At 41.6% G+C, this 13073-nt stretch overlaps 1 protein-coding gene across 2 annotated transcripts in view; it reads right to left on the bottom strand.

Moving 5' to 3' along the window:
• Positions 1 to 11726, bottom strand: part of SNW1 (SNW domain containing 1) — a 39420-nt gene extending 27694 nt beyond the window's left edge. For both annotated transcript variants that reach the window (XM_012476835.2, XM_064375073.1), the window contains exons 1-3: positions 11652 to 11726; positions 6751 to 6904; positions 2398 to 2559 (exon numbers count right to left, since the gene is read on the bottom strand). In XM_012476835.2, coding sequence (XP_012332258.1) covers positions 2398 to 2559; positions 6751 to 6904; positions 11652 to 11665 — 330 coding nt within the window. In that variant the 5' untranslated portion in view covers positions 11666 to 11726. The remainder of the gene's footprint in view (positions 1 to 2397; positions 2560 to 6750; positions 6905 to 11651) is intronic.
• Between the last annotated feature and the right edge of the window lie 1347 nt (positions 11727 to 13073).

Genomic DNA, 13073 nt, shown 5'->3' on the forward strand with positions numbered 1-13073 from the left:
TAGGTACTCAGGGAAAAGCCTATCTTTCGAAAGATAAGAAAGGCCAGGTGGCCTCAAGCTTGTAATCCCAGCACTTTGCAGGGGCTGAGGCAGGAAAACTGCTTGGGCCCAGGAGTTCAAAACCAGCCTGGGCAACATAGGGAGACCCTGTCTCTACAAAAAATAATAATAATAAAAAAATAGCCAGGCGTGGTGGTGTATGCCTGCAGTCTTAGTTACTTAGGAGACAGAGGTAAGAGGATTGATTGAGCACTGGAGGTCAAGGCTGCAGCGAGCCATGATCCCACCATAGTACTCTAACTTGGGTGACAGAGGAAGAACCAATCTCAAATAAAATAAAAGCCATGATCATTTGTTTAGCAAAGTTATGGCTTTGCTGAGGTGGTTGTTATGAAGGAAAAAGAAAGCAGAAAACAAGGCCAGATATGGCAGCTCACATCTATAATCCCAGCACTTTGGAAGGCTGAGGAGGGAGGGCTGTTTGAGTCCAGGAGTTCATGACCAGCCTGGGCAAAACAGTGAGACCTCTTCTCTACTAAAAATTAAAAAATCAGCTGAGCATGGTGGTGAGTGCCCGTAGTCCCAGATACTCAGGAGGCTAAGGTAGGAGAATCACCTCAGCCCAAGAGTTCAAGGTTGCAATGAGCTATAAGGGTGTCATGACACTATAAAAAAGAGCAAACAAATGACAAGAAAAACAAGCACATTCAACTGCTAACAGGAAAGAGCTATTACAAGAGGACAGGTGTAGAACTATTGAAAAGAATGACCAGTAGGTAAGGTTTATAGAGGAAGAGGGAAGGGACTGAGATCCAGAATATATATGGCAAGATTAGGTATAGATTCAGGTGCAGTGGCTCATGCCCATGATCCCAGCACTTTGGGAGGTGGAGGCAGGATGATTGCTTGAGCTCAGAAGTTCAAGATCAGCTTGAGGAACATAGGGAGATCCCACCTCTACAAAAAATAATAAATTAGCCGGCATGGTAGTGCACACCTGTGGTCTCAGCTACTTGAGAGGCTGAGGTGGGAGGATTGTTTGAGCCCAGAAGGGTGAGGCTTCAGTGAGCCGTGATCGTGCCACTGCACTCCAGCCTGGGCAACAGAACAAGACTCTGTCTCAAAAAAAAAAACAAATAAAAAAAAAATAGGCTGGGCGTGGTGGCTCACGCCTGTAATCCAAACACTTTGGAGGCCAAGGTGGGCGGATCACCTGAGGTCGGGAGTTCAAGATTAGCCTGACCAACATGGTGAAACCCTGTCTTTATTTTATTAAAATAAATAAATAAATAATAATAATAATAAAATAAAATCAAATAAAAAAGATTACGCTTAGACAGAAGAAGGCATTTCATGCAGAAACAAAAGTAAAAGGGAAAAAAAAAGGGCAGGATAAAGAAAACTGACAATTTTCTTCCAATAGTCTTTATATTCAAAGAGATGGGGGAGTCACTCACTAAGGATGAGACGGTATAAAAGAAGTAAGAATTAAAGTTTAGTGGGAGTACCAAGGGAGCTGAGCTGAAACAGGAGATATAAATCTGCATGATTGCATAATTGTTTTCCCTAAAAGCTCAGCAGCCATGATGCAGAAGCAAAGGATGGGTTGTTAGTGCTATTTTAGAGGGTAAATTGAAAAAGTTTGGTCGGTGGAGAGAGAGGCAAATGATAGGTACTCAAAGCTCTCAAGTATTTTTCCAAACATCATCAGTTCTAAAGAAATCTTTTACTTCTATCTTGAGTATTTATTTACAAGAAAAAAAAAAAAAACTAGGTCTTCTTAAAAATAGTTCCTTGGCCCTGAGTGTAGCCGTTCTGTGATGAGATTATTTTAAGCAAATTTTATTTTTGGCCTATGGATTACTTAGTAGCAGGGCCATCCTAAATCTGGATAGCAAATGCTAGTTTTGTACTTAATCTAGGGCAAAAGAAGTTTGTGTAATTTATTATATTCAAATGAACTATTAAAATAAATACCTAAGTACTCTCAGTACATGGAGGAAACCAGAAGACTATAGGCAAAGTTAGAAGAAACTATAGGAGAAATTAAAAGTTGATGGGAAGGCTCTGGTATTGCAGATTTTAAAAAATTTACTGGCAGTTTTAGAATGCTACTAATTTAAAGTAACTATTTTAAAATGTACTTTTTTTCCACCCTCAAAAACAGGGTCTTGCTCTATTACCCAAAAAGAGTGCAGTGGCTCGCTGCATCCTCAAACTCTTGGGCTAAATCAAACCTCCTGCTTCTCCCAAGTAGCTGGGAATATAGGTACAAGCCACCATGCCCAGACATTGCTACTTTTAACATAATTCAAACAGCAAGAGATTTATCATGTCCACAAAATTAAAAATTTTTCCTAAAATATTTATCATTAAGGGAAAACATGAGAGGAGTACCTTGTCTTTTGACTGTCCTTGTCGAGCGATTGCATCATATTTAATTTTTCCTTCAGAATCCACCTGAATGGCGAGTGCATTCGACATTTTTTTCTTTCGTCCCATATCCAGTGGATACTGAGCCACATGGATCTCTGGAAAAGCACCTCCATCTCCAAAATCCTATACATTAGAAGTAGTTAAATGAAACAGTTAATTGTCATTTGACATTCAAAATATATACATTCATTCAGCAAATAATTATCGAGTCCGTAGTATGCTAGATGTTAGAGATACAGCAAAGGTCTGTTGTGGAGTTTACATTCTAGTAGGCAAAGATATAAAAAACACAATCTTTGGCTTGTGATAAGTACCATGAAGGTAATACAAAGACTAGGAAAAGGGGCTACTTTTGATAGGGTGGTTGGGACAGCCTTTGTGAAGAAGTAAAATGAGCTAAAGCCTGAATGATGAGAAAGCTGCCATGGGAAGATACATACACATATACATACACGAGGGAAGCATTTTCTAGACAGATCAAATAGCCAATGCGAAGGCCTTGCTGCAAGAATGAGCTTGGCATATTTTAGGAAATGAGAATTCAGTGGGGCTAACAGCTTACTGAGGACAGCAGAGCTTGAGGCACAAGTAACAGGAGTGAAAAACACCAAATCATGAAGGAATTTACAGGCTACAGCAAGAAAATGTGGATTTTATATATACAGAAAGAAACTAAGCAAAATGATTGGGACAAAGCAAAATATATATATGTATATATTTTAGCATATATTTAATATTTTAGTGAGGAACAGGTAAAGCTATACTTAGGGCATAAACAGAAAGGATTTTTTCTTGGAATTAGATTTTATTAACATGATACCATTTATTCATTGTTATGTGAGAAGCAAATGAATACAATAGGAAGGATCCAGGAATGAGTTTACTACGTTTCTACTAGTGATTATATATAATTATTTAGGAGAGAAAACTGAGACTGCTAAAGTAGAACAAGCTAAATAAAATTTGCTGATGAAATATTTTAACAAGGTTTATCAAATAAACATGAGGATCAAGTATAATTTTTAAGTAGTTTAAAAAAATTTAGTAGTATTTGCTTAGTACACTTTAAACATGATTCATATTTGTATCTTAATCTTTGTAACTCTTTAACATCCTTGTATTTTACATGGAAATGTTCAGGTTTAGAAAAATTAAGCGGTTTTCCTGAGATCTCACAGGTAGCATATGCAGGACTCGAACCCAGATCTTCTGAGACTCCAAAAAGGTTTGTATTTTCTACTACTGTGAAATACCTTTCTTTTAGCTCCAAACAGCCAAATGAGTACTACTAAGAAATGATAGAAAACACAAATTAAAATTAATCATTTAGAGTGGGCTTAATGAAAAAGAAAAGCAAATATTCACTTTTACAAGACCTCTTTAAGAAATACTCCATTAGATCTAAGATCTGAGTTCCTAAGTACAATATGCTTATTGCTAAAGAGATGTTTGAAGTTTTTGAAAACCAAGAGAATAAAGCTGAGAGACATTTTCTTGTAAACGAGAAAGAGTTAAAGCATTCCTAAGAAAAGTGCTTCCCGTACCCAGGCCATCAATCTGACACATGCTTGGATTTGCTAGAGTTTTTCAACTATAATAAGCACTTCAGAACTGTAGATGTAGCATTATGTGGTCATTAAGCTTGCCAGAAAATCATAGCTTTTACATTGAAAACTAGAACAAAATGCCTTCTTCCACAGAACATTCACTCCCCTCAAGAAGCATCCACAGCATTTCCAGATTAGCTGGCCATTTCAGCTTGATTTTCAAATAAACTGTTCTGTTCTACCAGGATATACAAAATGACTGATAGTCAAGTAAGAATCTAAAAAGCTAAAATCAACCAAGTATCATAATGCTGAAATGCATGGATGAGATTTCTATTTTATTTAAGATGATGCCTGTTACTCCCATTGTACAATCTATTGACAGATCAAACAATATTTATAATGCCTCAACAGAGACACTCAACTCCTCTATAAGATGATGCCAATCACTACTTTTTTAACCCAGATAAGACTCCTTGATGATCTTTCATCTTGCTCTGCCTCCCACAAATTACATTATCATAGAAAACAAAAGGACAAAAATCCCTTAATAACTGCAATATGATTGGCCTTCAAACACCAGCATTCATAAGGACCAGAAAAAAGTTGACAAAAAAGCAACAAAGAAACCCATTTGTGGTTTTTTTGGAATACTCAGGACAAGATATGATCTAGTCAGGTGTTCCTCTTATAAACTCTTAATAAAAATAGAGTCTGGTAGCCAGGGGAATGACACATGGAAGAGACTGAGAATACAGATGGCTTCTGGTAGGGCTCTAAGCTACAACTTTCAATTCAATGAATACTATGATCACTAATTGAAGGCATGTGAAAAAAGGTGGAGCCCTTCATATTTGTAAAATAAAAATCATAACTACTAAGGACAGAAAAAAAGTGATGGGGTGATGGCTGGGTGTGGTGGCTCACACCTATAATCCCAGCACTTCGGAAGGCCAAGGCAGGAAGATCACCTGAGGTCAGGAGTCTGAGACCAGCCTGGTCAACATGGCAAAACTCTGCCTCTACTGAAAACACAAAAATTAGCCAGGTATGATGACACGTGTCTATACCCAGCTACTTGGGGGGCTGAGGCAGGAGAATCACCTGAACCCAGGAGGAGGTTGCAGTGAGCCAAGATCGCACCCCTACACTCTAGCCTGGGTGACAGAGCAAGCCTTTGTCTCAAAAAAAAAAAAAGAAGAAGAAGAAGAAGAAAAGTGATAAAATGAAAGAACTAGGAATGGTATACGCACTTCAGATTTTTAATAGGGCAAGTACATTCCTTGGGACATTAGGAAGCAAAATAGGCAGGAATCAGAATAATACTGGGGGAGAGAGAAGAAAAAGGCTTGATAAAAGTGGAGGAGGTCTTGAGGAGGCAAAATATTGGTCTCAAATGTTTGCTTTTCTCCCAAGTTAAGAAAGTGGTCAAGAATGGGAAGGCTGCCCTAGAATCAGGCAAAGGAATATGTATTAAATTAATGTAGGCTGAGCGCAGTAGCTCATGCCTGTAATCCCAGCACTTTGCGAGGCTGAGGCAGATGGATCACCTGAGGTCAGGAGTTTGAGAACAGCCTGGCCAACAGGGTGAAACTCTGTCTCTACAAAATAATACAAAAAATTAGCCAGGCATGGTGGCACGTGCCTGTAATTCCAGCTACTCAGGAGGCTGACACAGGAGAATTGCTTGAACCTGGGAGGCAGAGGTTGCAGTGAGCCAAGATCATGCCACTGCACTCTGACTTGGGCAACAGAGCAAGACTCCATCCTCCCTCACAAAAAATAAATATAATTAATTAATTAATTAATGTAAAGTATTTTGAGTAATTATAATAGGTGCTGCCAAGGAAGCTTGTTCTTTTTTCTTTTTTTTGAGACAGAATTTTGCTTTTGTTGCCCAGGATAGAGTGCAATGGTGCAATCTCGGCTCACTGTAATCTCTGCCTCCTGGGTTCAAGCGATTCTCCTGCCTCGGCCTCCTAGTAGCTGGGATTACAGGTATGCGCCACTAGGCCTAGCTAACTTTGTATCTTTAGTAGAGATGGAATTTTTCCATGTTGGTCAGGTTGGTCTCAAACTCCCAACCTCAGGTGGTTTGCTGCCTCAATCTCCCAAAGTGCTGACATTACAGGCGTGAGCCACTATGCCCAGCTGAAGTTTGTTCTTTGGCAACAAGCTAGATGGAGAAGCCAGATGGTTCCTTCTCCCTCATTGCCTTCGAATCAACCAAATTTTGTCTTATACCCCTAAAAATATATTTAATCTATGTATCAGATATATATTAACATTCTCAAATTAAAGATGAGAAAACAAGTGACAAGAAAGAAATGAGCAAAGGAAGTGCTACTGGAGTTTTCCCTGAAGGAAAGTTGTCTCTTCAGGGTTATGTGGTATTATTGGAGGGAAGGAGGAACAGACCAGACATGAAATCCACTTTCATCTCTCTTATCTTTTACTTTCGATTATTTTCCATACGCTATAATTCCTGGATTAATAAAATGTTAGTTTTCTTGTAGACGTTTAATAGTTTGATATAGGAATAGACAAATGGTACAATTCTCTAGTGACCACAAAGCAGTGATAGATAATAGGCAAAAAGAATATGATATATCTTCTAACGGAAATAGACATCTTCAGAGCTCATAACCAGAATGTCTATCATACTGACATTCATAATCAGAGGTTCTAACATTTAAATTTATGTTATAGTGTGCTATAATAAATTTCAGTACAATTTAATAAATCTAAATTTAAGATCCATATGTACCTCTAATAACCGAGGTATCCAGCCTTTCCGATATCCGTACGGGGGAGGCTCTCTTCGGGAGGAGACCAGTGAGGTCTGCCGTGATCTCTGGGATCTTGCCTTTTCTTCAGCCTCGAGCTGGTCCTGAGATAGCTGAGTAGGTGCAGGTAAAAAGCTATACGCAAAGATAATAAAAGTCACAAATTTTAAAAACTCTTATGTTTATTTTGACCACTGCAAGTTGACCATCAGAGACAATTTTTCCTATAATGTTTTTCCTTTGCAGCAAAAGAGCAGACTTTTCAATAATTTATGGCAGTACTCAATACTAGTCATTTTATTATATGTGGAAAGACAGAAATACTCAAAGATATACAGTAGGAACATCTGACTAGGACTAAAGCAAATGATGTCCAGAAACAAAAATTAACAGGTATTTCACATAACAGACAAACTCAAGCATTTATGCTTCCATATTTCCTTTTTTTTCTGAGACAGAGTTTCTCTGTGTCACCCAGGCTGGAGTGCAGTGGCACAATCTCAGCTTGCTGCAGCCTACACCTCCCAGGTTCAAGCGATTTTCCTGCCTCAGCCTCCCAAGTAGCTGGGATTACAGATGTGCATCACCACGCATGGCTAATTTTTGTATTTTTAGTAGAGACAGGGTTTTGCCATGTTGGCCAGGTTGGTCCTGAACTCCTTACCTCAGGTGATCTGCCTGCCTTGACCTCCCAAAATTCTAAGATTACAGGCGTGAGCCACCATCCTTGGCCTGTTTCCATATTTCTTATAACAAGCAAGTAAAAATTCCTAATAATCCAGAGTTAAACTGTGCAGTGTACAGGTTTTTACTCCTATACTCCTTTTTTTGCAGACAGAGTCTCGCTCTGTTGCCCAGCCTAGAGTGCAGTGATGCAATCTTGGCTCACTGAAACCTCTGCCTCCTGGGTTCATGTGATTCTCATGTCTCAGCCTCTCGAGTAGTTGGGATTACAGGTACATGCCACCACACCCCTAATTTTTCTATTTTTAGTAGAGACAGGGTTGTCTCTACTGTCTCCATTGTTTAGCAGAGATGTTGGCCCATGTTGGTCAGGCTGGTTTCAAACTCCTGGCCTCAAGGCCAGGAGTGCAGGTAAAAAGCTATAAGCAAAGATAATAAAAGTCAGAAATTTTAAAAATCCATCAGCCTCGGCCTCCCAAAGTACTGGGATTGCTGGCAGCATGAACCACTATGCCTGGCTACTCCTTATTTTTAACATTTTTATCCTTATGCTCTTTTCTTTGAACTACTTTTGTGTAAATACAAAAGAACTAGGATTAGAACTGAGTCTGTTTTCTCATCTGTAATAATAATTCATAAAAGTAACTACTTCATCAGGTTCTTGTAAGTATTAAATGAGAAAAATACATGAACCAGTTAGCATAGTATCTAAACACCGTTCAATACAGGTTCTGTATGTTTGACTGTTTTAGGGCTGTTCCATGACTCTTCCAGTTTGGGTTAATTGCCTGTCTCTATGATCCCCCAAAACCCTCTATATACCACTACTAGAATATCTAACTGTATTGCAATTATCTACTCATTTACCTATTCTGCTTTCATTAGACTGAGCAACTCTGCAGGAATCATCCCTTATGCTTCTTTCATCCCTAATGCTCCAGGATTTCTAGCTCACAGCTGGGGCTCCTTTAAGTGTTTGTAGGAGAAATAAATACACTCTTCCCTGGCACTCACCATCTTCATGCCACTGCAAACTTCTTATCTTTCCATAAACAAGCCATTTCATGATCTTTACACTGGCTATTCCTTCTGCCATAAAATCTATCAATCAATCTATCTTCTACATATCATCTATCTACCAATCAATCACAATTTTTCTGGCTGGGCGCAGTGGCTCATGCCTGTAATCCCAACACTTTGGGAGGCTAAAGCAGGCAGATCACTTGAAGCCAGAAGTTCGAGACCAGCTATGCCAACATAGTGAAAACCCATCTCTACTAAAAATACAAAAATTAGCCAGGCACGGTAGCAGACACCTGTAATCCAAGCTGAGGCAGGAAAATCACTTAAATCCACGTGGTAGAGTTTGTAGTGAGCAGAGATTGCTCCACTGCACTCCAGCCTAGGTGAGAGAGACTTCGCCTCAAAAACAAACCAAAAAAAAAATCCAAAAACAAATTTTTGTATGCTTTTTAGAAAATTCTTCTCCAGATTTCCAGATCTTTTCTTTTTTGACTGCTCCTTGCAGAGCAGGGCTATCCCAAAGGCAGTGCACCTAGAGTAGCCCCAGATCTTTCAATAGCTTGCATCTTAGCACTCACGTCTCTGATCAGTTACCTCTCTCTAGAGCTGTTTTCTGACCATCTTGCCCAAAATAGCCACTTCACCCCAAACTTGAGTCACTCTCTAACCCTTTATCTTTATCTTACTCCTAGCATATATTACCTGAAATTGCATTATTGATTTTACTCATACAGTCTTTCTGTCCCATTAGAATGTAAACTCCATGTAGACCGAATGTTAAAATTAAAATAAACTCAGTTTCTATTATTTCACTCAACAATCAACAACACACAACACTTCTGATACCAGATGTGTGACAGTTTTTCCCCACATATCAAGGAAGCTATCAATTCTCTACTGGACACCAGCTAAGTATCCTCTAATTCAATTCAACTTTGATGTTAGCTACCTGGAGATAGTGTCAGATGTCACAGGTTGAGGGCTCAGTCCACAAGACTGCCCTTATTTCAGATGCCAATAGTAGGTTTGGGCCACTGTCCAACTGACTACATACCAGGATCCCATGACCTCATCCTTGGGTTCAACTAATTTGCTAGGGCAGCTCACAGAACTCAGGGAAATGCGTTTACTGATTTAAAGGATATTACAAAGAATACTGATGAACACCAGATGGTAGGTATGGAAAGCTCTGGAGTCCCCAAGACTAGTCATTTAAAGACTGCATTCTGCCATTGTAATTTTAAGCACACAGTACCCACGACAGGCCAGGTGTGGTGGCTCACGCCAGTAATGCCAACACTTTGGGAAGCTGAGATGGGTGGATCACTTGAGCCCAGGAGTTCAAGACCAGGCTGGGCAACATGGCAAAACCCCACCTCTACTAAAAATAGAAAAATTAGCTGGGCATCATGGCAAGGGTCTATAGTCCCAGCTACTCAAGGGCACTGAGGCAGGAGGACTACCTGAGCCTTGGGAGGTTGAGGCTGCAATGAGTTGTGATTGGGCCACTGCACTACAGCCTGGGCAAGAGTGAGACCATATATCAAAAAATAAAATAAATAAAAAATACCCATGACATCTCTAGAAATTTTTCCTGTGTCCATTTCAAATTCCACCTTTTCCACAAAGTCTCCCCTCATAACTTTACTAGTCTATGACACAGTGCCTCACACCTGCGGCGGGGGGTGGGTTGGGGGGCACTCAAATGTTTGCTGCCTGTAACATTCACTAAAGAAAACTCTTGGCTGGGCGTAGTAGCGCATGCCTGCAATCCCAGCACTTTGGGAGGCTCAGATGAGAAGACTGCCGGAGGCCAAAAGTTGGAGACCACCCTGGCCAATGTAGTGAGACCTCATTTCTATTTTTTTATTAAAAAATATTTCAGACGCCGGGCATGGTGGCTCATGCCTGCAATCCTAGCACTTTGGGAGGCCAAGACAGGAGGACTGCTTGAGGCCAAGAAGAGTTCAAGACCAATCTGGCCAACATAGTGAGACCCCATCTAAAAAAATAAACAAAATTAAAAAAAAAAATAAAGCAAAAAAAAATTTTGGAAAGGAGGGGGAAGAAAACTCTCTAGCCCACATAACTTATTCCATCTAATTCTTTCTGTACTAAGGTTAGTATTACACAAATATGCATTTTGTGTTCTGTAACTGTTTCATGTCTGTATGCCTTGTACCCCATCTTCCCTGTAGCCAAGGACAGATTTCCTTCTGTATACACAAACCCCAGGACAGAGCAAAGCACCAACAGTAATTCCCAAAATAAGTTTTTGATTAAAGCATTTTTTGGATTCAAACTGTCATCAGTCAGGAAAAAAACATGGGTGAGGGGAATGAAGGGTGTTAAGAGGGCTCAAGCTGATGTCCTAAAATGATTACGTCCCCTACAACCTTCCTGAACACCAGACTTTTCCTGCTGAGTTCGCATGGAAAGTTTTTCCACTTAAGATGGGGCAGCCAGGTTGGGGACTAGTAGGAGTTGTGTAACTTCTCGGACGCTGCCACTGAAAAGCATCTTTTTCTTAAAGGCGGGGAGCACTTTACAGACGGTTACTAAGGCAACCGGAAACAGCAAAACTCTGAGGTGGTTCTATCTACGGAAGAAATTCTACGATCCAAAGTTAAAGTGCGGAGCAGTGGTGCATATCTGCAGACAGCGGCCACTACTGTGGCTCATTTAAATCTCTGTTCATTTCCGGGCCCCTTTTTTCAGGAATCCTTATTTCGAGACACCGAATGGACAGCAAAAGGAGAGACCATCACAGGCAAACGGCCGGAAAGCCGCGCAGTCGCATCCCGCGCGCTTCACTGCGCCCAAATAAGCCACTACCGAACCCAACCCCATCTCGTTCGCCCAAGCCGCGGACCTGAGGGAGCGCTGTCCACTCCCCGCCAGATGCTTACGCGAAAAACGCACTCCTCAGCGTGAGGCCACGCCGCGGCTTTCGGCCTTGGTGAGGGGGTGAACTAAACCCGGGAAACCGCTCAAAGACCCCAGTTTCTACTAGGCCTAGTCGTAGCGGCGGCTGGCAGGAGGGCCTAGCCGTAGTCTTGGCCCACGTCATTCTGTGCCCCGGGTCAGGTCACCGCCCGGAGAGTATGGGAAGAGTAATGAAAAGGACTGGTACTCCCAGACCCTTCCGTATCGAGGACCCCAATCAACAACCCACCTGGTGAGCGCCATCTTCTTCCGCTTCTTCTACCGCGAGCGACAGCACCGCGGGGCGGGTCTTTCCAGATGAAGAGGAGCGCAAAAGGAAGGGGCGCGCGATGCACATGCGCCCTGGCCAAACGGCCTTCTGGGATTTGTAGTTCTCTGAACAGGAGTACCATTCGTTCCTATTCTGACGGAACGATTATCAAGGAATAATCTCTTCAGCTAGCAGCAAATGCATAACCCGGTAGCTTATATGCTGTGACATGATAGGGCGTTCCCTAGGCAAAATATCAAAGATACAGCGAGATGCCTTTTAGGCCGCTTTATTTCATTCCCTATTCAGTCCCATTCCCCCTAGAAGGGGTACAACATAGAAAAGCTTCCCGGGGACAGCTACTTTAAGTGAAAGGGTGATAGGGCTTTTAAAAGGATAGGAAATAGTGAGACTGGGTAATGGAGAGTTCTTGGATTCTCTGAAAACATCCACACCAAAAACTTTTCTTTAAACCGTATCCTCCCCTGCCCAAAAAAACCACTCTCCTGGGGAGATACTTTGTAATCCTTGGTAATTCACTGGGTGTCTGGGTTCTCTGCCCAGGGTAAGACAAGGCCGAAATCGCATAAGAGGCTCTGGAGAAAAATACGTCTCCTAACTCATTCTTTTAGGCAGAATTCAGTTCCTGGCGGTTGTGGGACTGAGTTGCCTGTTTTGTTGTGTGCTGTTAGTAGTGGCCCCCCGTCAGCTCCTAGGGGTCGCTCTCAAGTCCGTCCCGCTTGAGCCCTATTGGTAGTTCACAACATGGATGTTTACTTTCTTCTGGGCCAGCGGAAGCACGCCTTTCTGACTCTTCTCCTGCCACCGTTGGAGAAAAATGCTCTGCTTTTATTTATTTATTTTTTTTAAAAAAAGATGGGGTTTCACCATGTTGGTCAGGCTGGTCTTGAACTCCCGACCTCAGGTGATCCGCCCGCCTTGACCTCCAAAGTGCTTGGATTACAGGCGTTAGCCACCACGCCTGGCCAAATGCTCTGCTTTTAAAGGACTCGTGTGATTAGATCAGGCACACCTGGATAATCTCCGGATTTTAGGATCAACTCTTGGTCGGGCGCGGTAGCTCACGCCGGTAATCCTAGCACTTGGGGAGGCTGAGGCCGGCGGACTGCCTGAGCTCAGGAGTTTGAGACCAGCCTGGGCAACATGATAAAACCCCGTCTCTACTAAAAATACAAAAAATTAGTTGGGTGTGGTGGTGTGCTCCTGTTTTTCCAGCTACTCAGGAGGCTGAGGTACAAGAACTGCTTGAACCCAGGAGGTGGAGGTTGCACCATTGCACTCCAGTCTGTGTGACAGAGTGAGACTGTGTCTCAAAAAAAAAAAAAAAAAGATCAACTCTGCTACACCGCATAACAGAATCAGGGGAGTGATCTCTCTTCA

The sequence above is a fragment of the Aotus nancymaae genome, unplaced genomic scaffold (assembly GCF_030222135.1).
Source record: "Aotus nancymaae isolate 86718 unplaced genomic scaffold, 86718_ANA_hifiasm-v0.15.2.pri h1tg000011l, whole genome shotgun sequence".
NCBI classification, from domain to species: Eukaryota; Metazoa; Chordata; class Mammalia; order Primates; family Aotidae; genus Aotus; species Aotus nancymaae.